The following is a 27,550-nucleotide window of genomic DNA, read 5'->3' on the forward strand; positions in this document are numbered from 1 at the left end:
GAGTCTTAACTTTCGTTCCATGTGAAATATTCTGTAAATTGTCAATGAGCTGTCCCTGTCCCGTTAGAAATAATAAACATAATAAATTTAAGTTGGCACTACAGTGTTTCGTTTCTAGGAAAAACTGTAGCATTTTCCCGAGTCGGGGTATAATTGGAATCTGAGAATCATTGTGTTGGGAGAGTATATAGAAAAAGTTTAATCGTTTGAAGAAAAATGGAACCAGATTGAAGAGATGGTATGCAGGTCGTTTGGCCGATCATTGATGAGGTCTTCTCCTTTTATTTTCTCAAGTGCTTCTTCCATCAATTATTTTTATACAGCGGGGGCAATTATTTACTGCGGATTCTATTATAAAGCATTATATTGCCATTCGAATTTTTAGATTCCTTTTCTATTGTTGTTTTCTTTCCCCTAATCTGAAGCGCCACAAATTTTACTTGTGAACTGGAGTTAATTGCTCGGAATGTTATAGGAGAGGATAATTCCTAAATCAGATTCCAACTCGTTGAAAGTGGAATTGTTATAGTGTCGAGATGATGCGCGCTTCTGCTTTGATGACAATGCTTTGTCTGAAAGGAATGGGAAACCACGTTCCTTCCGCCTTTGAAATTTTCCAAGGAATAAAAGATGGTGACATGGCGTTAAACGAGCCGATGCAACTACTGAGAAAGGCTTTAATGCCACCATTAAGTAAATTAAAACCAATTAGACTCCATGAAATAAAATTTCCGGGACAAAAGTCCAAGATGTATTTTTCTACACTTACCTTAAGCATTCTAATTTTAATATATATCACCGCACTTTACTTATTTTGATCCATCGCAAAGAAAAAATGCAATATCTATTTGTAAAATAAAAAAAATTAGCATTTTTCAAATATTACCTAATATTTTAATACAATTAAAATTACCTTAAGACCTTATTTTTTATGAGAATATAAAAACAATCTTCGCAATAAATTAAACTATCAAAAACATAATAAAGAAGAATATACGCCTGTTAAACTGCAACCGGAAATACATTCTTGCATTTCTATAAGAAGATAACATTTTTTAACGTATCAACAATTTAATTATAATATTTAATTTAATTACATTTAATGATTTAATTTGATTGTACAAGAATTTGATTTTTAATTAAAAAATTTAACCAAAATTAAAAGTAAGCAAAATAAATTAAATATACCTAATCATTAAAAAAATCATGGCACAAAAGTGTGCCATTTTATATCACTAGAAAAATTGTGAGTTTACAAAAGAAACAAATTTTTGTTGCACAACAAGTTTTGAAAGTTCTAATGAACGAACTTTTTTAAAAATATTTCCATAAATTACATGATCAACAAGTTTTAAACGTTCAAATGAACGAAATAATTTTTGTTGAAAATATTTTCATAAATTACTGATTGCATAAAAAATTAAAAACACATATTTTAAATTCAGAAACTTTATAAGTAGTTTTTTTTTGCAGTGACACAAAATTATTGCAAAAAAATTTAATTTGAAAAAGAATAATAAAGTAATTTTGTTCATTTAAACTCTCAAAACTTTAGGATCAGATAAATTAATAATTGTAATAGAAAATTACAGTTTCTAAATTTTACATTTGGTCAAAATTGCGAAAAACGAAACTTTTGTAACGTAACAGTCTTTTTAAAACGTTCATAACTTTTAATTGATAAATACAAAAAAATTTATATTCCTATGCAATATTGTTAAAAAAAATATATATTTGAAGATGCAAACATAAAAATTTATTAATTCCTTGTTATTTAAAAGTTATGGACAAAACAAAAAGACTATTACGTTACATGCTTCGTGATTTTGACCATTTATAAATCATTTTAAATAATAAAATTCATCGCAGAATTTCAATTATTTTCAATACAATTTTAATCGAATTTCTCGAAAAATGTAATTATTCTTAAAAATTTGTTGATAAAATTCTTTATGAGAATTCAATTTTAAGAAACATTCATTTATTCAATAAATTATATATATGTTTGAATTTAAATAATTTAATTCTCGTAGAATTTTATAGTGAAAAATCATTTAAAAATGAATTTTAGATAATAATTGAATGTTAAAAGCATTATAGGATGAATTTTTAGAAATAATTGAATTTTGAAAAGGTTTCAAATTAAAATCTTTAAAAATTTGAATTTTTCATACCTTCAACTAACAATTTTGTAGAATTAATTTTTTTAAATTTTAAATAATTTTAATCTGAAGAAGAAATAAATAAATTTTCCTCATTTGAACGTTCAGAACTTTAGGAATAGAATTTAATCATAAAAGGGATAAAAATCATTAACAGCAAATTTGAAATAATTTACTTTGCAAAATAATCGAAACCAAAATTTTAAACAGTACGACATTTATTTTAAATACACTTTTGTACGATACGAACTAAAAATACGACTACAATCTGTATCACAGCATTTATCAGGTAGACATTTCGAATGTCAGTCTTCGTAACTTAAAAAACTTAAGTTAATATATACAAAAAAAAGAAAAAAATTTAAGACAAATCATTCTATACCCAGTTAATATCAGAAGTAATCAATATCGCAGTTTAATTAATATAAACAAATGTTTTAACATAAAAAAAACATGTTAATTGGCATCTGCGATATTAGTGAAAAACCATATTTCTAATTGTTAGCTTGTATCATCTAACAGAAAATGGTAAGTTCGTACATTAATATACATATTTTGACAAACAAACAAATTTACACATTACTTTTCTCGTAGAAAATAAAAGAAAAAGAATTCTAAATCTATTACTAATCATCTTTTAACTTAAAAAGAGAAATTATCGGCTAAATTTCAAAATTATATATACTTCAAATCTTACAGTGAATTACAATTCACATATTGTAATGCACAATATAAAAATCAAGTATAAAAAAATTAAAGATGATTACAATATTTAAGATAAACTTAATTTAGAATTTTTTCTTTCTCTAGAAAATTACAATATTTTTCACTTGTTTATGTATTTAAGGCCGTATTCGATTGTAGAAAATTCTAAATAACAAAAATCGTGTTTTAAATATTAAATAAATGATAATTTCGTCAATATAATCTAAAATTAATAAATCAATATCACATTTTTTTTAAATAACTAATATGAAAAATCGCAATATAAGTCCATCGATATAATAATGTACATAATTTTTTATGTATAAATAAATTTAAAGTTAATTAAACTAAAATTTTTTTGAGAATCTTCTTTTAAATAATAATTTTTCTTTCTTCATCAAGAAAATCAAGAGATCGAATTACTCTTCTCCACTTTCTACGAGTCTGTCCAAATAATCGTAGGACTTTGATTGGTGGATGTAACTGTAACAAAAAAATTTCAATTAAACATTTGTAAAAAAAAATTTCTATTTAAATTGCAATAAAAAATCATTTTTCTACTCAACATTGCAAAAAGAATCATTTTTTTATTCAACATCCCAAAAGAATAAATTTTGCATTCAAAATTGCAAAGAAACTAATTTTTTTACAGAAAATAATTTTTAATTAAAATTTAATGCATTCTTTAAGAAATTTTAACGAACGAAAAGACAAACAAATTAAAAAATTTTTACAAAAACTGTAATAAATTTTTTATAATAAAATTGTTATAAAAAATCTAATTATTTTCAAAATACACCCATGAAAAAAACATATTTGATTCAGAGTTTACTAAACTTTTTATTTGTTTCAAATAAATTATGTTTGGTTCAAATAAAAATTTTATTTCTGTCGAATAAATTCCTATTCAAGCAAATAAACAATTTAAAAATTTAAACAAATAATTAATTTAATATGCTCTCTATTCTACGAACAAAATTTTTATTATTATTAGTTTATTAATTATTATTTAATATTTAATTACAAAAAATTTCTTTCTGTCCAATAACATTTTTATTTAAAAAAAAATAAGTAATTAAAAATGTATTTAAACAAATAAATAAGTTATTGGTCTCTGAGACAAATATAATCTTTCTAAAGTTCCGAACGTTCAAATAAACGAAATTTATTTATTTCTTCTTCAAATTAAATTTTTAATGCAATAATTTTGCGTCACTATCAAAAAAGGATTAATTATAAACTTTCTAAATGTAAAATTTAATTTTTTAATTTTACATTTAATTATTGGAACCAGTAATTTATAAAAATAATTTAATAAAAAATCTTTCGTTCAATTAAACGTTCGGAACTTGTGGATCATCAAAACTTTTATTTGACTCTAGTAAAATATATTTAAAATAAAATTTTTCTCTGGGTGTATATTATGAATAATAATAATAAAATAGGTATTATTGCGAGTTAATTAGAATTGAAAATTACCGCTTTCATTATTAGAGTGTTAATGTGCATAAAGCGTTTAAGTACTTAAAAAAAGGAGAAAATGAAAACAGGAGAAATTTGTTAATAATGCAAGCAAAGCAACTAACCGAAAGTTAATAAAAAGCAATTTTATCGCCTCAACAACCGTTTGTGGGTTGGATCTCTCCTTCCAACGTGGAGAATAATTTTTCCTGCTTTTACGGCCTTAAAAGTGTGAAGCGCTTTTCCGTGTGTCATTCCCTCCATTGGAATGCCATTAATTGCCCGAATTTCGTCTCCAATCTTCAGACTTCCTTCCTCCGCTGCCTGTCCTCCGGCCAGAATATCCTTCACGAAAATTCCCATATTCCCTTTATTGCTGTCCGATCCTCCAACAATGGAGAATCCAAGCTTCTTTGTCGTTCCTTTTTCCAAAGAAATCGTAATTAGGTCCATGGGTAAACTTGTTGCTCTTCTTGTACAAAGTGTCGCATTTGAATTTCGTTTCTTCACATTCTGAAACTTCTTCATTCCCGTCACTTTTTCTTCGACTTTCCCCGTATTTTCTTTACCGATTTTATCCATTGTTGTAATGGATACATTTATACCATCTTTCCTTAATGCCCCAATAATTTTACAGGACATTTTATCATCACTATCATCAGTGTCCATTTTTACGTTTTCATTCGTGCAATTTTTTAAAGAGTCTTCTTTCATCAAATCTTGAGACATGTCCTCATTGGGATCATTGCAAAAACTATCATCAAACGACATTTGCGAAGAGTTGAAAGTTATTGATAAATCCATATTATCATTCTCCGCCTCTTTCAACGACCAAACGTGAGGATCACTTTTCGTTCGAACAATTGGATTTTCTATCCAAGTTTCTCCAAATTCTCCTCCAAAGGCGAATGTCGGTACTCGTGCAATTTGCAACTCAACTGGTCCGAAACAGCTTCTTAAAGCATTTCTTGCTTCAGCCTCAGACATTCCACGAATTCTTCGTCCACAAACTCGTACAATTTCGTCTCCAATTCTAAAAAGATTAGAATTTGCGGCCTCTCCTTTTGGATCCAGCATTGAAATAATATAAAATGGACGTACAGCTTCTTTTTTCTCCAAAAAAATGCCCAGATTGCCAGGAATTTGAACGATTAATTTCATTGTTTTCAACTCTCGTCTAACAAGCTTCTTGGCAGAGGAAACTGCCGGTGATTTAGTTGGCTGTGAATTTGAGCAACCCTTTCGCTTTAGTTTTCTTTTGGGACTTTCGACGACCTCTGGTTCCATATCGGCGCGGGATCGTTTTGGATTGTAGTACTGTATTGGTGTGGTCTCGAGTTTTTGTAAATATTTCAACGAAGGAGGAGTGTCCCTGCACGGTGAGGCGGCATTATCCAAAAGACAAGAGGTGACAATATTTTTGACGGCTTTACTCTTCGGTGTTCTCAATTGCATCTCTGAATTACGCATTCTCGTTGATTTCAAAGATTTACTCCTCACTGGAGAGCCATCTCTCGTTGATTTATCATTACTCGCAATGAAAGTCATTGCAGTGGTTGACGATGAGTTTAAAGAATCTTCAGCGAGTAATGTTGCTTCATTAGCGTTGAGCGTTTCATCAGCATTTTTTAACGTTACATCAGCGCTTGAAATTTCAAGTTTCTTGGAGGAATCGGACAAATCAACACCTTGGTAATCTTCCGAAGTTATGGACAATTTTCTCGGACTTGATTGTTGAGTTGATTGTTCGCCATCTGGCGAGTCAGCTCCAGTTCTCGTACTGTCTGAATCGTAGCCACTCTCGTCATAACACAGCTTCAAGTTATTGAGCAAATCCTCCACTCCACCCGGCATTGACGATTTCGGTCGTTCAGATCTGAAAATTAAAGATATTTTTAGTATTTGCATATTTTAGTATTTCAGGGTTGCCACAAAAATTTAATTTTCTTTTTCCCTGATTTCCAGATAAAATTTCAACTTTTTCCCTGACTCTAAAGAATATTCTGATTCACTCTAAAAATTATTAGATGCTCAAAAAAATGTTCTATTACATTTATTTACGAATTTCTTTAAATGTAGAATTATTCGAAAACATCAATAACTTCTTTTTTAAATAAATATTTAATCATTATTATTTTTCCATAGGAATTAAAAATTTTTAAAAAATTTAATTCAATAACTTTTAAGAATATTATTATAAAACATGAACAAATCGAACACTCCGAGTCGAAGAATATTGTAACTATAAATTCAAATTTTCAAAGATTTTAATTTGAGCTCTTTTCAAAATTCAATTAATTCTAAAAATTTACGTTATAATGCTTTTAGTATTCAATTACTTATCATTTAAAATTTTAAGTCAAATTCATTTTTTAAAAACTTCTTCAATATGTTTTATTAAAGATTTTTTTAAAGAATTGAATTCCTGTGAAGATATTTATTTGTGAAAACAGTAATTGAATTCCGGAGAAAAATATTATTATTTATGAAAATAATTAATTTCTTGTGAAAAAATTTATTCAAGTTTGTTTAAATAATTGAATTTCTCAGAATTTTTAAAAACTTTTTTGAAAATAATTGAAATCTGATGAAGAATTTTAATTTATTAAATTTTTTTACAATAATTGAATTCTCGAGAAAAATTTTATTATTTATGAAAATAATTGATTTGTTGAGAAGAATTTTATTCACATTTTTTTAAATAATTAAATTCCCATTAAAAAATGTATTATTTGTGAAAGTAATAGAATTAAGAAGAATTATATTGAAAATAATTGAATAATATAAGAAAATTTCAATAAAATTGCAATTTCATTAACTAAATTTTGTAAAAAAATTTGTCAACATTTTTTTAAATAATAGAATTTTGAAAAGAATTTTATTTAAATTTTTCGAAATAATTGAATTTCTCACCACTATTTGTTTCAATTCTCTGAATAAGTATATTTGAATTCTTTCTAGAAACTTCATTAAAAAATTAAAAATAATTGAACTGGTTCGAAGAAATTTATTAAAAATTGGTAAGTAATTGAATTTCTGTGAAATTTTTTTTAAAATTTTGTTTAAATAATTTAATTTTATTACATTTTTTGAAAATAATTGGTTTTTGGGAGAAAAATGTTATTATTTAACTAAAGACTACATACTTGACATTATTGTTGTTAATATTCTCGTTTGCGTTGATGTCGATATTTCGTGAGTTGAATAGATTTCTCTTGACACTACCAGTTCTAGGTAAAAATTTCAAATCTATTGACGAAGCACTAATGGACCTTTGGGAAACAGTAAATCCTCTGGCGATTTCCACTTCCAATTTGTCCAATTCGGGGACTTTCTTTTGAAGATTCTGTATACTTCGACAGATTGCTTCTTTTCTTCTTCGAAGGGTATCGATATTTTTGCTGCTGTTCAAATTTTTCGTTGAGCATTTGAGAACTCCTTCGCTGTGCGCCTTATCTATCCGGAAGTTAGACAATTCTTCCTCCTCGATTGTCACACTCTTCGACTTCTGCTCAATCCTTTCTGTCCTCTCCGAACCACGAATGAAATTCCGCAATGATTCCACTCGGGAAATTCGCTTCGATTTCGGACGATCAGGCGACGGCGGCGACAAATTTAATTTCTGCAAAAACAGTTTCTATTTATTCTTTCAAATTTTGTTTTGAGAATATTCAATTTTACGAAATTTCAATTATTCATAAATTCGTCAATTAAATATATATTAAAAAATAAAATCTTCAAATAATTGTTTAAAAATTTCGCAATTAAACTTTCTCAAAAAAATTAATTCCACAGAATTGTTAGTTAAAAAAACGAAAAATTCAGATTTTCAAAGATTTTAATTTGAAACCTTTTAAAAATTCAATTATTTCTAAAAATTCAAGCTTTAATGCTTTTAATATTCAATTATAATCTAAAATTATAACTGAAATGCATTTTTAAATCTATTTTTTAAAGAAAATTCTACTAGAATTTAATTATTTAAATACAAAAACAGAAATTTATTAAATAATTACATGTTTCTTCAAATTGAATTCACATAAAGAATTTTATAAAGAAATTTTTAAATAATTGAATTCTTTTGACGAATTTTAATAAAATTTTGAAGAATAATAACATTTTTCGAGGAATTCGATTAAAATTGTATGAAAGATAATTGAAATTCTTCAATGAGTTTTATTATTTATGAAAATAATTGAATTCCTAAAAAGAATTTTATTATTTACGAAAATAACTGAATTCCTGTGAAATTTTTATTATTTTATGAAAATAATTATAGGTTTTCGTAGAATTTTATTAAATTTTTTAAAATAATTGAATTCTTTTGGAAAATTTTTGAAAATAATTTAAATTTTACCGAGAATTTTATTAATATTTTTGAAAATAATTGAATTTTGGAGAAGAATTTAATTATTTCTAAAGGTAATTGAAATTTTGACGAGAATTTAAAAAAATTTTTGAACATATTTGAATTTCTACGAAGAAAAAACATCTTTTTTAAAATAGTTAAGGAAAATTACCTTCTCATTGGGAATATCACCAAGACTTTTTCTATTTGGACTCCAACGTCGTCTCCTTCCCGATCCAGAAAGAATTTCGGAACTTTCCGATCTCTTTAATTGATCAAATCTTTGGCCCAATTTTCGACCCAATGTTGCAATTCCTAAAAGAAGAAATAATGAAATAAGAACATTTCTTTTTTGGTTACTAAATAAAAGGTTGGAATATTTTCTTCCGCCTAAAGATTAACAAACTCTCATTAAGTTTAATCAGTAATAAAAACTTATCTATATTTCTGATGAGATTGTTTGCTAACAACGGGAGTTTATTATATGAGAAAGCGTAGACTGATGCATGAAATGCTCAAGATCCACGATAATAGATTAGGAATCGAATTAAAGGTTGAATTTGTAACGAGAAAATAATTACCTTTACGAGCAGAAAAGGAGGACGAGGAACTTGGCAATGTTGGGTCTTCTTGTGACGATACTGGCGAACAAGCATCTTCAATGTCGCTTTTCGTCTGCCGAAGAGGAAAATCCGGAGATATCGACGTAGCCGATACCAACTCGGGACTCGGATCTTCAGATCGTCTCTTGAATAATCGCATTCTGTCTGAAATGTCAAATAAAACAAGAAAATCAGTAAAAGTATTGGAAAATTAATTTTTAACTATGTCTAAAGTTCGATAATTGAATTATATTTTTGGAGTTTATCTATTTTGGATTGTTCGTTATGGAACAAAAACTTTTTGCAAACTATTATGAGAATTTGTTCCCATCGGTTTGAAGGCAATAAAAAGTTGGAATAACTCAGGTTTATGAGTTATGCGATATCCCTTTAGTTGTAACTGCTGCAAAGGATTCGCGATCCCGACAAAGATGAGAATTTTGCGTTGGTAGCAAATGTACTTGGTTGAATAGCTATAGGGATAAGAATTCCTGGAGTTTAGCAAGTCTCTCTCGCCGTACAATTTCTGTCCACGCAAAGACATAGGAGTCTCTCTCCTACTTACGACGCTTACGACGCTTACGACCTACTATCACGAAACCACATTCGCTATATGGGTTTACGATGGAATTAATATATCTGGGCACTTGCAATGGTATAAATATCCTATCAGTATTTTGCATTAGTGTTGGTGCGTGTTCTTGGCCTCGGGATATATATTGGAGAGCTCAACGATCGCTTTGCCTCGAGGGCAAATCTCGTAAGACTTCCTTCTTGGACTATGCAAAAACTCCAAGCGCCAAACGGCCTTCGAAGCCAGTTTGCTTGACTCGACCTCTTTCATCGCTAGGCTATTGGCTATCGTGTAGCTTAATTAATCAGATGGTTGAGTTTTGTAATTTCACTCCTTCTTGCTTCCATTTTAAACTATCGCTTCTTGCGAGAGACTCGATTTTCCTATAGGAGTCTTCTAAGGTTAGCGACACGACACATTTTTTTCTCTCTCTCTCTCTCTCTCTCTCTCTCCACATGTGGACGAAGGCGTTGACCGTAAAATCGCCACTTTCTTTTATAATACTGCTGATAGTGAACTTGAATTATTAGGGGAAAGTTGATGATTGAACGGAAAATCCAGATGTTGGTGAAATGTTCTTAACTTTCTATAAATGATCAAAGCAAAAATATATTTCTGATACACAACGATTTCTTAGTCACAAAATAATTTCTCTAATTAGAGCTTATACTACACCATATCATGTGACGAAAAAATTAATACATACAAATTGTACTAGCAACAATTTCTCTTGATAGTAAAATTTGCATGTATTAACAAAAGGGTTAGTTTATTAAAAACGAAAATACTTTTTCATGACCCGTTACGTGAAAGGTTTTAAACTCGTTGAAGAGAACAGGGTGTGGAGACAAGGAAAAAAGTCCTGCAACAACCTACGTATAAGTGGATATCACTGGCACGAGTTAATATCATGAAGCACCGGCTATTTTTGTTTGTTTTTGTTTTTTTTCCTGGATATACGCAATTCGCGTGAAAATTGCACTTGTATCTCAAATCACACCAGATCCTTCCAACTGATTCGTGGCACGACAACACAAGAGGCTCAAGAAATAAAAAAAACTTACACCGACTCGCGACAACTATACAGACAAGTCCAATTTAGATTGCAGCAGGAGCGAGACTATCTTTTTTTCATCAGAAAATCATTTTATCTAATTTAAAGAACTAAATAAAGAAATTACTGTTGTTAATAATTTAAACCCGATTCTCATTAGCGCATTTAACAATAATCTTATCAAGAAAAGAAAGTGATTTTGATATAAAACACTTTCTTAACTCGAGTCCTAAAAAAAAATTTGTTTAAATCGCAAAATACTAATATTTTGAGACGATTTTCCAAAATAAAATTATCAGAAATTTTCTTTAGTAGAAAAGAAGAAATTATGAAAAAGTTGAGTAACAGCATTTTTTACTAACTATTTATGAGCTCATTAATAAACTGTTAGCCAGTCTCAAATTGTATGTAAAAATAACGACCCTCATTAAATATTTTATCATTGGAAAATCAGACTCCTTCTTCTTCTTCTTCTTCTTTCTTCAGCCCTTATGGAAGAAACATTTAATTAAATCTTGAAAAGACAAGTTCCACAATAGTCCCACAATTAAAAACTCCATTAGTTTATCCTTGTAATTAGAAGTTTGCTGAAGCAAAAGACAGTTAACTGACCGAAAACATCCGCTAATCAAATCAACGCATTACACGTGCGTAGAAAGCACCTTAATCGCGAAAAAACTGGAGCAAGTCGAATACCCCGGTTTCAAGAGACTCACTGTGAGTAGAGGTGCATCCAGGAAGTTGTAAACTGCAGATGCTAAAAATATTTATTTATGTTAACCCCTAGTCCAGTGTATACGCTTTATAAGAATTCCCAGCCAGATTCATTTCTTTTTCCTCTTTGCGACAGTCTTCTCCTAAAAACAGATGACTCATGTGATCCTGTGGGATTTCTTTGCTTCCGCCAGAAACCTATTTTCCCATCAATTTTTCTTTCTCAAGTTTCCAATCAAAACACTAATGCGTGGGAATTTCTAAACACTTCATTTTCTCCAAAAATTAACCAAAAGAATCAAACGACTTTTCAGATACGGAAATTGAATTTAGACTAATTTTTCACCGGGAAAGAAATTTATAGCAATTTTCTCCACATATTGCAAATAACTCGCACCACGGTAAGAATTGTTACTTTATTCATTCAAAGATAGCTCTTGTGTACGCACACGTAACGGTTTAAGATCATAGGTGATGGAAGATGCATTACAGTTAGTTACTCCTGATGCAAAAGATTTTTGAACCGCATTTAACTGGCGATAAGTTAGAAACCGTTCGCACGTGACTAACTTTAATACAAAAGGAATAATTAGAGATGATTTAAAATGATTAATGACCGTTTTTGGTACGATAGGATCAATCAAACATTTTGTTTACTTTATTCATATCTTTAGAAAAGGAACTTCTTTAGAAGGAACATTTTATCTCGACCGATAATTATTTCTGACTCAACTCCTATACCATATGTTATAATTAACTCAATTACCCGACGTTTTGTAATATAGTCAATTAATCCTTTTATTTATGCATTCATTTTGGAATAAACGGTATACACGTTGTGTGTCGGTATTTACCCCAATAAGAATAATAGATTTTCATAAATCCTATATGGCGATATTTATTTGCAATTATTTTAATAGCACGCGTGTCTAAACTATTCATCTATGAATTTAACACGGATTAATTTACAAATTGAAAACTTGATTCACCGTTCAAACCGGTTTAAACATCGGGTCATTGATTTTCAATTTTATAATAAACAATTTCTTTATTTTTAGAACAAATTCTCATTTTGATCCTGCTTCATTATTTCAATTCAATTCAAAATATCGAGAAAAATCGTTTTTCAATTAAAACCCAAGAAAATAACAATTTTGATATTTAGAAAAATTTCCATAATGTACAATTATTTATGTAAATAAAAGAGTACAAAATACAAAATCAAAGAATAACAAAACAAAATCAAAGCTTTAAGATTTCATGGTGGTCACAAGTTTCAGTTTATCAATTTCCCTGACAATTCCCACATAGCACCATAGTATGAGGTAAGGTTATGTTGAGTACTAATCGTAAGGCACATAAGGTTACACAATATTGCTGCGGTAGACCTGAGGTGAACTAAAAACTTCCGCCATGGAGGTAAGGTTACATGTTAGGGTGTGGTGAGTATATATGATAAGGCCATGGTAACCTTACACGTTAAGGTTAAGGTAACCTTACACGTTAAGGTTGATGTAACCTTACACGTTAAGGTTGAGGTAACGTTACATGTTAAGGTTGAGGTAAGGTTACATGTCAAGGTTGAGGTAAGGTAATTAATAAGTTGTAAGGTTAAGGTAAGGTTGTGATAAGCTTACCAGTTATGGAAAATATTGAAAAAATAATTAATAATATAATAAATAAATATTAAATTAGAAAGTTAAGTTTGTTGCTCTTCTCTATTTTGGAAACCTGACATAAAGCAGAAAATTTTGAAAACAAATTTGGGGGGACTGGGATTCGAACCCGGGATCGACGCGCATAAACCTATCATTCTAACTAACTGAGCTAAGTAGAGAACTGGCAGAAGGAAAATTAATGTTGCCTTTAAGGTGAACCAAGAAGATGATTAACTCCTTAAAGGCAATATTAATTTTCCTTCTACCAGTTCTCTACTTAGCTCAGTTAGTTAGAATGATAGGTTTATGCGCGTCGATCCCGGGTTCAAATCCCAGTCCCCCCAAATTTGTTTTTAAAATTTTCTGCTTCATGTCAGGTTTCCAAAATAGAGAAGAGCAACAAACTAACTTTTTAATTGAATATTTATTTATTAATTATTTTTTCAATATTTTCCATAACTGGTAAATTTATCACAACCTTACTTCAACCTTACAACTTAATAATTACCTTACCTCAACCTTGACATGTAACCTTACCTCAACCTTAACATGTAACGTTACCTCAACCTTAACGTGTAAGGTTACATCAACCTTAACGTGTAAGGTTACCTTAACCTTAACGTGTAAGGTTACCATGGCCTTATCATATATACTCACCACACCCTAACATGTAACCTTACCTCCATGGCGGAAGTTTTTAGTTCACCTCAGGTCTACCGCAGCAATATTGTGTAACCTTATGTGCCTTTCGATTAGTACTCAACATAACCTTACCTCATACTATTGTGCTATGTGGGTTTATTGACATTAAAATTACTTTCCCTGTCAAAATTCTTTTTACAGAAAAATGTGAATATTTACGAAAAATGAGTAAAATTTAGATTTAGAAATTTTAATAATTTCTAAAAATTACAATTATAACCCTTCCTGAATTCAATTATTTTCTACCATTTTCAAATAAACTTCACCTATTTTGAAGAATTTTAATTATAAACAGGACCATAATTTCTCAAAAATTTTAATCAGTCCAAAAAGTATTTACATTGTTCGAAGATAATTGAATATCTTAAAAAATTATTATAAAACAATTCTAATAATTAGTTTTTAAAAATATTTTAATGTAATTTTTCGAAAATAATTGAATTTCTTAAAAGAATTTTTGTATAAGGGTCAAACCATTATATTTCAAATAAAGTCGTTGCGGACTAATTTTTAAAAAAATTGATACTTTTAGAAATGAATCTGTATGATCTCTGAAGAACGAAATGAAAAGAATTATAATAAAATATTTATTACTTTTCTTAAAATATGAGTGCAAAGTGGAGAAGCTGCGAAAAAATGGCACTTTTTTAGCAATTAGAAAATATTTAAAAAAGTATTAAAAAATTCTTAAAAGTGTAAAAAGATTTATTGATTCATATTTAAAATTAGTTGATTAATTATTCTTTAATTATAAAACTAGTAAAAATATAAAAATAATAGATAAAATATGTTTTTAAAGTTGATCCACCAAATAACCTAATTTTGACGTTTTTATCAATTAATTACGAGAAGGTGGAATTATTGAATTAAATAAAAACTCACCGAATATAGAGTATTTTTGATGAACTTTCAGGATTTCTTATTACTTTTTTAATTTTTCCTTTAAATATACAAGAAATATTGAGTTGAAAGTACGCGATTTCTGAATTGTTGCGTACTTTACAACTTAATAACTCAGTTAAAGAAAAATAAAAAAATTTGGCATTTTCACAACTTCTAAATCACAACGAAATCTATACACTTACAAATTTTCGTTTTGGTCCCGGGTCTAATTTAAAAAATATAAAGGTTTAAAAATTGCACACCTTTTCAGGTTAAAACTATTTATTTTATTAAAATTGAAGTTGGTTTCTTGTTGTTAATCACGTTCCAATCATAGTGTTAAGAAATCCTGAAAGTTCATCAAAAATACTCTATATTCGGTGAGTTTTTATTTAATTCAATAATTCCACCTTCACTGCAAAAATAGGAGTCTTTTTTGATATCTTAAAATAAGATGTAAGATGGAAAAATGGTATCTTACATCTTAAAATAAGATGTTTTCTAAAGTATCTTACTGATTTTTAAGATGCTTTATACGTTTTAGCAGTGATGAAGATATTTCTTCCATCTTAGAAAAGTAAGATACTTTGGTAAGTTCTTTAAAGTATCTTAAATTAAGATGTTTCTGTTGCAATAAGATGTTTAGCGATAAGTTACTTGAGAATCGTAAGATGTGCTATAAGTGTAAGTTACTAGAAACTAAGATACATAAAGTGTTTTCCATAAGAGCCCATAGATAACCTCAAAACTTTTTGCCCCAAAAATACACAGAAAATGTGTACGAAGATATACTTTTAACATCTTAAATTAAGATGTTTCAAGTAACTAAAAAGTGTCTACCAAAACATCTTAGAAATGACTATCAAAACATCTTAAATTAAGATACTTCTTTTTGCAGTGAATTCTCGTAATTAATTGATAAAAACATGTCAAAATTAGGTTATTTGGCGGATCAACTTTAAAAACATATTTTATCTATTATTTTTATATTTTTACTAGTTTTATAATTAAAGAATAATTAATCAACTAATTTTAAACATGAATCAATAAATCTTTTTACACTTTTAAGAATTTTTCAATACTTTTAAAAATATTTTCTAATTGCTAAAAAAAGTGCCATTTTTTCGCACCTTCTCCACTTTACACTCATATTTTAAGAAAAGTAATAAATATTTTAATATAATTCTTTTAATTTCGTTCTTCAGAGATCATACAGATTCATTTCTAAAAGTATCAATTTTTTTAAAAATTAGGCCGCAACGACTTTATTTGAAAAATAATGGTTCCCTGACTTTACTGACATGTGGCAACCCTGAGATTGAAAAAAGTAGTTATCAAAAAATTAAATTTGACTCTTTCATAATTTATTTTCTTTTATTTGTCTGAAATAAATTTTATTAGTGCCGAATAAAATAGTTACTGAAAACAAATAATTTAAAATTCTGCGACATCACACTTTTATTTAACTCAAATAAATTATGGTGCAAATAAAATTGTTCTCAGCGGGTGCAATAATAAAATTAAAGAACAACTTTTTCTTCAAGGAGAGAGAACAAGAAGAAGAAAATGAAGATTATAATTAAAAAAATATAATTGCTATCAGAAGCAATTAAATCAAACAGGCTGCGAAGAATAATGAGCAAAAAAGTAATATTAACGGAAAAATAAAATCTCGAGTGCACAGAGTCACCTCCTGTGTAAATCTGTGTCAAGATGAGAGAACACTCGAGGACGATCCTGACAGCAGTTTTACTTTCTACCAAGAGGGACTTTATAAATATAAATAAAAAGGTTGTTAAAAAAAGCACGAAATAAAAACAGCAAACGAGACCGAAATATCGCGGCACCATTTTTCTCATTCACATATTCTCTCCTATTACTCTCCGCGTACCATTAAATTTGTATTCACCGTTAAAAACAGTACTTGCGTGAGTCTTTATAAATATGCAATAATGTAAATTAGAAAAATAATCCTCGAAAAACAAATGTTCTTCCCAGGAAAAATGGGAGAATCCCCTTTTATCCCCAGTCATGAATAATCACTAACCGAGAAAAATAAAGAGAACTAAGATTATTACAAATTTAACATTATTGTACAAAGAAAATTAATAGAAATATTATACCGAGTGTTATACAAAGAAGATTAATAGAAAGATCTGATATACCTATATTCGATAGAGAAAAAAAATAAGTCAATAAAACCATTGATAGTTTATTGACTTAGATTTTTTTCCTCCTCTTTTTTTTCTATGTCGATAAACTCCGTGACTAATGTTGAAATTACTTAATTCATTGTTACAACTGTCAATAAGAAAATAGTCACTTAAATTGTTCTATTGGGAAATTTTACTCGAACTTATTTTTCCATTTTACGTTCTAAGCCTAAAGCGATCATTTTGCCTCAATGCCATTCAAAGAAGAGAAACACTTGCTTTTTAAAAAGCCGTCTACAACATTAACTTGAAGTGAAAATCGTCAAGAGATTTTTGACACCAATTTTATTTTTACATTTTTAAATATATGTAAAATTTCGACACTTTCAAAATGTTTTAACACAAAAATACAATTCAAAAATATTTCAAACCAAAATATATAATAATTCACAAGTTATTTAAAATTTATTACTAATTTCTTTATTAATTTTTTGATATTTTTTTGTCAATTTTATTGATATTAATTGAATATTATTAATATCGATCAAAATTATATTTATTATTTAAAATTCATTAAACAATTTTTTTTGTGTTCACAAACTTTTCTTCTTCAAATTGTAGATCAAAAAATTATGCAAAACATTTTTTATACAAAAATACAAAAAAATTTTAATAGAAAAATACTTTTTCTTCTAAATCATTGAGTATGAACTTTCTGAATGTTACCAAAGTCAAAATTCAATTATTATTTTTAACTTGTAAGCAAAATTACTATTTAAATTATTTACAAATATTAATATGAAAATTTTCTAGGAATTTTATTTAAAACAAATTAATTCTTAAATATTAATGTTTCATTTACATTTTTTATTTTAGTACAGTAATTCTAGAAAATATTCAAGAACGAGAAAAATTTACTTTATCAAATAAAAAAATTATAATTACAATTTTTAAAAACATTATTATTTAAAAATTTTTTAAATAAATAGGGTAAGTGTGTCAATTGTGTCGGGTGCTCCAATTATGGCGACTTTGTAAAAAATAGAATTATTTACTATTTTAGAATAATATAGTTATTTGAAAATGATAGAAAAAGTTATTTTCGACCTTACTCGATATAATTGTACGAAAAAAAACACATTTGAACTATTATTGGTTTAATTATTTAAGTACAAAAATTGTGCCCCGCCATAATTGGCACATTTTCATTGAATGTGCGTGCTCCAGTTATGGCGCGCAACACAACCTCTAAATACACGTTATTTTCCCCGCCGTAATTGGCGCGCCGAAATTGACTCAACCGCGCCATAATTGACGTTTTTAATCCTAATTCTTATTGCTTTAATTTTGTTTAAATAATTAATTTTTATAAAGTTTTTATAAAAGTTTTATTATCTATATGACACGGGCTTTTAGTTTAATAAGCCATAAATTTACTTCTTTCATTATAATTTTTGAATTTTCTATTTCAAAGACGGCTAAACCAGAACCGCGCCATAATTGGCACACTTACCCTAAATTGTTTTTAAAATTAAATTTAAAAAAATAATTTTTGTTTTCTTCTACGAAATTTTAATTCAATATAGAAAGTAGAGTAGTCTTAGCTTATTCTTTACTTGCGTGAAAATCTGTAGAATATTGTATTACAAGAACGAAGTTGGAAGTTGAGAAAAAGAGAAGAGGTGAAATGGGGGGAGAGGGGAAACAATCGACAACTATAGGTCTCGAAACGAAACCCTGGCAATGAAGTACTATAGCAAATATGTCCAAGTTCGCACAAATGTTCACTCGCAGGTAAAATTCTGGGCTTACTTTTAGCAAACGAGGGAGGATCACTTGAAAATCCCTTTGCCTGGAAGAAGGTTTATGACCTGAAAGGTACTTATTGTCTCGACCACCTTATTTCCTTGACAAAACTCGAAATTTTCAGATTTTACACTTTCTAAAATTCAAAATGCCAAAATCTAAATTGAAACAAAACTAACATTTTCCCCTAAGTTTTCATTCCTCAACATAACAAAACAAGTAGAAATAAAATAAAAAAATTCTAATAAAAATTAAAAGATATTTCTTTTGAAAAATTTTACTTTTTGATTAGAATTTTTGAAATGAAATATTAAACGAAAACGAATGAAATAAAGAAAAATGTAACCAGTTCAGCAACTTGAGAGTTTTCATCTGGCAAATAATTCGAAGTAACCTCGTTTCGTAATAAACACTGTCCTTTCTTGCCCTAAAATGGTAATATATTTTTTTTTTGCATTTGCTGAAGATAAATGAGTGGCTCAATTCTCTATACGAAATTCAAGTTAAATTTATGATACGATCAAAGAAGGGAAACTTGCATGGTGCACGTTCAAGGCTAATTTTTTTACAGCGATAATAATAAATATTCAACTAACTGAAAAGCTGGCTGAAAAGAATCTTCTCTTCTATATGGGAAAATATATTTAAAAACCAATATAAAAGTTGTGTGATTTAATTTTAAATTCCTTTGTATTGAAAATATAACAGAAAAATTAAACAATACAATAATTATTATCTAAGAGGAGAAAAATTACGCAAAGACCAAAGAAGGTATTGCATGACAAGGTTACATTCTTCTCGTTAGAGTGATTTTTTCCTCATTATTATTAAACTGAAACTTTAAAGTAAACGAACCGATTTGTTTGTTCAGAAAATGAGAGAAATTTCCCAAAAAAAAGTATTTTAGAATAGATTGTTTTTCGAAAAAATATTCCCAGTGTTAGTTTTTGTTTACTTTAAGAAGATTACGTACATTTTCCTAAGAGTAAAATAATGGTAGAAATGTACGGAGTTTAATCCAAGTGAAGAGAAGATATAAAAAGATAAGATCCTAGAATTTTATGTTTCTATCTTGTTCAAGTATCTTTTTTTGATTTCGTTTTTTTTATTTTTCTATTTTTTTCGGTCCACAACGAGCATTGATCGACAAATCGAAAGAAGATGCTGAGATGCTGAGTTCAACTGGACTAAAGTCTCGAGAGCTTTCTCTTATCTTGCGAGGATTTATTTTACTGATTGCAACACAAACGATCTTTTAACAACAATGAAAGACTCGCACCAAATATTATAATTAACTTAATGGCTGTTAATTGCCCGATTATTGCGAAACTTTTTCTTCTCATCATTATTGAAAGAAGAAATATTAAATCTCGATTCTTTAATGTACGCGAGATGAAAGTGGAAGTTTAGATATTTAGAATATAATACCCGCGGAGAGAGAGAGAGAGAGAGAGAGAGAGAGAGAGAGAGAGAGTCATTAAAGATGGTCATTATTTCTTCTCAGATAATTACATTTTTAACCCGTTTAATGTTAGTCCGTTGATAATAAAATTCAATCCAAAAAAGAATCCATAAAAATCCTACACATTTTCATGGGTTTACTTTCAAGTAAAGAATGCAACTTTATAGTGGCTATTTCGTAGCCGGAAGAAATGAATATCTTGCACTAATCGTCTATAAAGTGAGTTCTATGTACATTATTAAAAACAGTTTCACTGCCGTTTTTCTTAATTAGTGAGTTTACAAACTGTCAGGAGCAGACAAAAAACCATTAAAATGATGTAAAATGTCTATTAGGGAGCAAGACGAGAAAAAAATGCTTTCTTGCAAGACAAATTGAATAAAAGACAAAGTGAAAACGAAAAAGGTAATGATTCGAGATGAAAATCAACTTTTTCTCAAAAAAGAAAACAAAAAAGAATTAAGAATTTTTTCACTAAAAGCTACAATACATTTATTAAAAAATGTTTATTGTAGTTTTTTTATTTTTATTAATATCAAGACATCTTGATTTTAATCAATTAACCTGTATTTTAATCAGAATTAGAGAATGGCCCCAATAATTACAATAATTACTATCCATTAATGGAATAATTATCATTTAATTGAACTAAATTGCAAATATGTATATAAATAATTTCGAAAGTTCCTCCTCTAATCAGAATTAAACAAAAAGAAAAACACACTAAACTAAAAAATGTTATATCCTTCGCAAGTATAAAATGAACCGTTCGCTCGAATAATGGCTTAAGTTGATTTAAGCCGTTTTTCAAAAGACGCTTACCATCCTGTTAATTAACATCTAAATTATAATGTTTGATTAGAATTGTTTAAAACAAAACCTATTAAATTAAATAGTAATGCTTTAAATTACTTATAATTTATAAATTAGTGTTAGTTTTAAGATTTTCCAAAATGCCTCACAAACACTTAAGCCGTTATTCGAGCGAACGGTTCAAATACGAACTGAATATTTTCTGTATCGGTGATTAAATTGCTACTCTCTATATTAAAAAGTAAATTGATACATATAGCAAAAAGAAGAAATTAACTACAAACAAGTAACCTTTAAATATTATACACTATAGATAGATTCTATCTCACTTTATGTTTACAAATCTCTTTTTCAAATCCCTTGATGATGATGATCATGATGATGACGAAAAAAACGAGAATTCGAAACATATACATATGGGAGTGCTAAATAACTATGGGAACATCTATACACTTTCCCATATCATTAATTCCCGCAATCAAGCGTAACTTGTGAACATGCTAAAACCGACAGTGACGAGACAATAAAATTGTCGATAATGACAACTCCTTTTATGAACTTCTAAGTTCAACTATATTCTCTTTCTAAATCGTTAATGATTCCATTGCGAGAAACGTAATTGGAAAAACTGCTTTTCGCAAGTTATTATTATCAATTAATCAAAGCAGTTGAAACCCTTCATTTGCAACCTATTGTCTTTTCTCGATTGTCCCTATAACTCTAAATGGAAAAATTACTATAAGTCCGAATTGAAAAAGGGAAAAATAAAAAGCAGAAAGTAAAATTGTTCCATCCATTAATAAATAAATAAATAAATTTCTCTAAGGGTCAGCCATTCATTGCAATACTCTTTTTAGAAAAATTATTACTGAAAATTTCTCAAGAAAACAAAAATTTTGAAAATTGAAAAAAAACCCAACCCCTGGAATATTTTTTCTACCCATATCATAATATCGTTTACAAACATATAAAATACATGTGTGTGTCACGTTTTCCCAACGGATAAAATTTATTTTCAAGAGATCAAAAATTAAAATGGGGAAAAATTCACTGAAGCTTACAGAACAAATTGACCCGATTTTTTATGGTTCATAACCTTCACATCAGGTCAAAGCTTAACCCCCAGGATTTAACCCAAAACTATAACACACAGTATTTGGTGATGTGTTTAGAGAGAGAGAGAAAGATAAATTCGGACTTATAAGGGAAAGGAAATCGAATCGCTAAGGTTTCTTTAACAAAGGCCGGTGTACCTTTAAGGGAGAGGGAAATTTTCAGGTAGAATTTCGTTAAGGCAAATATATATCTGTTGATCGGACAACATAAGAAATCATTTTTACCAGAATTGCTGAGTAAACTGACTGTTGAATACTATTCTTTTCAGTTTTCCACTCTCTTTTTATAAATTCGAGTATAAAAAATCGTTGGAAATTTATTTGTTCTCCTGGGAAAATTTTTCACTGCTTGTTAGAACTTTAAATATTGTTTTTATTGAACAAAGGAAAATGTTCCAATTTTGAATTTTAATAAAAAAATAGCAATATTAGCGAAAACATGTTGAGATAAAGGGTATCTATATCTATAATTCACTTTTTGTTTTTACTACTCAATAAAAATCGAAAAATATTTCTTTTTTAGAAATAACAACCATTAACAATAGTTATTAAATATAACAATTTAAAAAATGAATTTAAAATAAGAATTTAAAAAAGTGAGTAGAAATAAATAAATTGAGAAAAATATATTAACAAAACTACTACAAAATATGAAATTTTTGACAAATTCCCCATATTGTAAAAAAGAATTTACTGCAAAGATGAAAAATACAAAATTAATATTTCTGTCTGTCTGTCTATCTGTCTTACACGGGCAGTAAACTCAACGCATTTCTTTCAGTTACATTTTGCGAGTGTCGAGAGAAGCTGTAAAGTTTCACTTTGACAATAAATAATATTTCTGAAGGATAATTTCGGTTTCGAGGAATGGACCTTTGCTTTTGTATTTGCAAAGCCTGACGAGCTGTCTGCGCGACGAAGGACAATGGCTTTGAGTGTACAGTATAAGGACCTTCTTGACCCAGGTAAGAACACAACCAAAGTAATAAACTTTTAAGATTGCACGGCATAAACAGGAACTAATACCAAACTTGGATCCAGAAATTACAAACATGTGATGAAAACGTGGAAATTTTCACTCACTGAGAATTAAACAAACCCAAACTGGGTTTTTCCTATATACACAAATATTCAATTTTACATTTGTAAAACAGAATGCAAGAGGGACAGTAAACATCTAAGCAAATAAATAACAAAATTCAATAGCTAATATCGTAAAAATTCAGGAATAAAATAATAAATGCAAGAAGAGTTGTAAAATAAATATGAAAAATATTTAAACAAACACAAAATTAATAATTTCGAAATAATTAAATAAACAAATTAATATTAAATAAAAATAATGGTGAAAAAAACTAAAACAAAATTCAGTAAATAATTTATTATTATCTAGTAATAATAAATATTTGCTATCCATAAAAAACAAAAATTGTTTACTAATAATAAAAAATCATTATTTACATGATTCACATAATAAATATATTATTTATTTTTATTAAAATATTTAATAAACAAACAGTGATCCACAATCACAATTTCAAAAAAAAATAAATAAATTTCGTTCATTTGAACACGTTTAGAACTTTGACACATGTTTACAATAAACAATAATTATTAACTTATTAATTAATTCTTAATAATAAATATACACGGAAAAAAAAAGTACGTGAATCCTTCCTTGAAAGTGCTTGACTTTTGGATAGAACACAAAGTACAAGGCTGTATCATATACTTTTTATTAGAAAATATAGAAAAGTCCTAGAGTTATTTTAGTACTAGTATGGGCAACAGTGTTTTTTAAATTTTAACGAAAAGTCATTTGTTCAGTTTTATAAAGTACGTGAAAGATTAGTTGACTGCGCTTGAAAATTCTGTAGAGCATGCGCAGTGTGCGTTGCGCGTTTCTACCCAAGGTAAATGCCAGCTGATCGTCTGTTTCCGTTTGTGTTAATTTCAGATGTGAATATACTATTATTTTATGAAAAACAAATAGTGTTAATATATATTTGTCTTCAAGAATTGACTTTCAAAAAAATATTTTTTATTTTGTGTTTCTCACAAAACAGAATGTTATGTAAGTCTCAGTTTTCAGTGAAATAGTATGTCTCAGAAGTCGTGAAAAATTTCACCATGTGGTATATAAGAACAATTCGATACGTACTTTTAAGTGTTAAGTGTGTGTTTATATTTAAGTTATACGCGAATATATGTGTGTGTTATAGGTTAGTTCATAAGTGTTGACGAACGTCGAAAAGTGATGTGTGAAGTCAATGAAATTCTCAAGCAAGGTACTAGAAATTTTCATTGACTGCTTTTGAAACTCTCATGCAAAAGTACTAGACTGTTTTTAGTATTTTGTGTCGTATCCAAAAGTCAAGTACCGAGTCAATGAAAAATTCACGTACTTTTTTTTTCCGTGTACTATTAACAATAAAATTAAATTTAATATATTTACAATGATACAAAAAATTGTTCAAAATAATACCTACTAAATATAATCGTAAAATAATATATTCAAAAGAAATAGTTAATTAAAAGCATTGTAAAATAAATAAATTAATAATAAATATTTTTTACTGAATAATCCAAAAAAATATGATTCATATATATTGATAGCAATGTTATAAAAAATAAAAATTGGAAAAATTTTTCTTTGAGAAGTTTAAAAGATTACTGAAAATCTAAAATAATACATATTCTCGTTGTTCTTTATTAATATTATTAACAATTGAGAAGTATTTAAAATTATCTCGTGTCAGTTGATTAAAAGTAGAAGAAAAATTGATTGATTATAATATATCTCATTATTTGAAAAATGCGAAACTTTCAATGATAAAAGTTCAAGATTCGTGTTATTCAAGGTTAAAGATCTTCGGCGTCTTTATTGTGCGGTTCATTTCTCAGAGAGCACGCATTACATTTGAAGGACGTAAACATTTGAAACATAATTTCAAAGGGTCGTCTCATCATTTTAATACATACTGTACTAAATTCCAACACAAACTCAATAATAAAAAACATTTTTTCAAAACATTAAATTAGTTTTGAATTTTTCAATATTAATTGATATCAAAATAATACATAGTAACAAGAAGCCGTAATCAAAATCGAAATTCTTCGTACTCCAAAAATGTAAACATTTATCGAACTTAATAATTAGGTGTTAGACCATAAACATAATACACCTTAATAATAAATCAAAACTTGTTCTTACGTGTTTTCATTGTCTTTTCTCGAAAAAAAAAAGTTTTTTTGAAAAAAGGAGGCCAATTAAATGTATCCACCTCAATTTTCATCAAACACAAAAAAAAATAGTGTAAATTATTCCAGATTTGGAATAAAAAAAATTACAATAAATGGAGAAAAATGTACACAAAAAAATAGTGTAAATTATTCCAAATTTGGAATAAAAAAATTACAATAAATGGAGAAAAACTTACCTCTAAGAAAGGTTAACGTTGAGACTCGTACATAATCCACATAAAAACTAAAAGCACCTTGTTTTTTTACAGAAAACTCAAAAAAATATATAAAAGAACAAAAAGTACAAGAAAAAAAGGAAAGACTTTAACACAAAAACAGTTTCACTGATAACACTTTTTTTTGCTTTATAAATAATAGAAAAATTTAGACGAATATTCAAAACCACATTAATTTCACGTGTTGCTGGCCGGGCACTTCTCTTGCGACTGAGTCGTCTTTTCAAACTCTCGGTGCCTCAGAGATACACGTGGGCCGGTAGTGGGGGTTCATTACAGAAAGGGGCGAAATTCTGTGAGGGAAAAAATAAATTCCAACTAAATTAGCTGGATACGCATCTTTGATGGCACCATACTTTTTTTTATCTGTGGTAATTTACCGTCGAACTAATCAACCGCAAATCAGAGGATTACTTTCGCAAACAAAATATTATCTTAAAAGCTATGTATAAAAAATTATCAAAAAAAAACCATTGTTCGAAAAAATAAACTATAACATAAAACTAGAATATTTATAATTAATATAAAACTATAACATAACTATAACAATTATTAATAATTGAATTTTGTATTCAAAAAATAATTTTTATTTATTATAAATTATTTATTTATATTTTCAGAAAAGAAACAATCGAAAAATATAAATAAATAATTTATAGTTAATAAATATGAAAATATTTACTTATGTAAATAACATTGGTATAAAAGGTATAACAATTGAATCGTTAATTTCGAAAAGGGTTCAACTCTGAAAACCTTAAGAGTCATTTTTACTATCACTTGCTAAGTAAAAATGACTCTTACGATTATCAGAATTGAAAACTTTTCAGAATTAGCGATTCAATTATTTATTATATATATTTTTATGCAGGACTGTGATCTTTAATTAAAACTGAAAATTGCATGAAAATAAGATGTTTAATCACATAAATTTGCAAAATGCGAAAATCAAAACCTTTTAAGATTGGAACTAAAAAAACTCCACCGAAAAAAATGCCTAGGACCCGTATACCAGGAATTGACTAGGTTTCCTAGTTACGAGAGGAGCCAACTATAGAATCCTGGTCAAAGTAATAAGATTCAAGCATAGTTAAAGTGACCAGGAAAATTAAGGCGCTAGCACAGCTCCTACTGCCTGCCTGCCTGCCTGCAGGTTGACATGGTAACACATAGGAGTAAGAGAGTAAGAAAATTCAAATTAAATGTTTTTTCTCTCTCACTCTTATGGCGCCTGCCTGCGCAGGCAGGCAAGCAGTGAGGTGAGAGTGTACCTTAAGTCGATGTAATCAGGAAAAAATGGTCAAATTGATTAGGAGAATAATATTAGATTTACACTGTGTACATATCATAATTATTTGAAATTGCTAATCAAATTCTTATTATCAAATAAAAGAGAAAAACTAATTAAAAGAAAAAATAAAAAAATTAATTATTGTATTTGAACATATTTATATTTGACTTTGTATTTATATTCCTTGGAATTAATTTAAACTTATGAAATAAATATTTGACGCAGGGGGGACGTGAACACCTGAACCTAACGAATACGCACTTTGAAACCCGGAACGATAACCACTACACTAAACACGACTTGGTTTTTAATTTTTTAATAGACACTAGATTTTCGAGTCAAAATACAATACTTAATCAGATGATGTTTTATACATTTCGAGTACACAATTTTATACACTTGTCAAAAACTATTTATTTTTAATTATTTATGACATTCAAATGAAAATAAATTTAAATACACAAATTATTGCAAAGGTAAATTTTCAAACACACTGCGCGATTAAAATAGTAAAAATGTTGTCACCACGTGCGTAAAAATTTCGACGAATTATATTGAAACCAGGAAGG

The 27,550-nt window shown here is 28.1% G+C and overlaps 2 protein-coding genes across 4 annotated transcripts in view; one reads left to right on the plus strand and one right to left on the minus strand.

Annotated features, from left to right (window-relative positions):
• Nucleotides 1-2,362: 2,362 nt before the first annotated feature.
• LOC122511389 (PDZ domain-containing protein 2-like) lies at nt 2,363-25,913 on the minus strand. 2 transcript variants are annotated; one of them, XM_043626594.1, is made up of 6 exons: nt 25,652-25,913; nt 9,258-9,443; nt 8,849-8,991; nt 7,475-7,950; nt 4,492-6,204; nt 2,363-3,350 (listed from the first exon to the last, which is right to left on the minus strand). In XM_043626594.1, exons 2-6 carry the CDS (start codon nt 9,436-9,438, stop codon nt 3,287-3,289), a joined length of 2,577 nt encoding a protein of 858 aa, XP_043482529.1. In that variant the 5' UTR covers nt 9,439-9,443; nt 25,652-25,913; the 3' UTR covers nt 2,363-3,286. The 2 variants fall into 2 exon arrangements, with proteins under 2 accessions (XP_043482529.1, XP_043482531.1); XM_043626596.1 differs by having other exon boundaries at nt 4,454-6,204; nt 25,652-25,912.
• LOC122511391 overlaps nt 23,043-27,550 on the plus strand; it is a 128,029-nt gene continuing 123,521 nt past the window's right edge. For both annotated transcript variants that reach the window (XM_043626599.1, XM_043626600.1), the window contains exon 1: nt 23,043-23,176. In XM_043626599.1, the coding sequence (XP_043482534.1) occupies nt 23,137-23,176 (40 nt within the window). In that variant the 5' untranslated portion in view covers nt 23,043-23,136. The remainder of the gene's footprint in view (nt 23,177-27,550) is intronic.

The sequence above is a fragment of the Leptopilina heterotoma genome, unplaced genomic scaffold (assembly GCF_015476425.1).
Source record: "Leptopilina heterotoma isolate Lh14 unplaced genomic scaffold, ASM1547642v1 Lhet_81, whole genome shotgun sequence".
In the NCBI taxonomy this organism is placed as follows: domain Eukaryota; kingdom Metazoa; phylum Arthropoda; class Insecta; order Hymenoptera; family Figitidae; genus Leptopilina; species Leptopilina heterotoma.

Bases quoted from the DNA above. Each gene is read 5' to 3' on its own strand.
- LOC122511389 (XM_043626594.1), bottom strand. From the start codon at position 9,438: ATGCGATTATTCAAGAGACGATCTGAAGATCCGAGTCCCGAGTTGGTA. The intron at 7,951-8,848 runs GTAATTTTCCTT...CTGTTTTTGCAG, and splicing joins GTGATATTCCCAATGAGAAG to AAATTAAATTTGTCGCCGCC. The intron at 6,205-7,474 runs GTATGTAGTCTT...TTTAATTTTCAG, and splicing joins ATTAACAACAATAATGTCAA to ATCTGAACGACCGAAATCGT.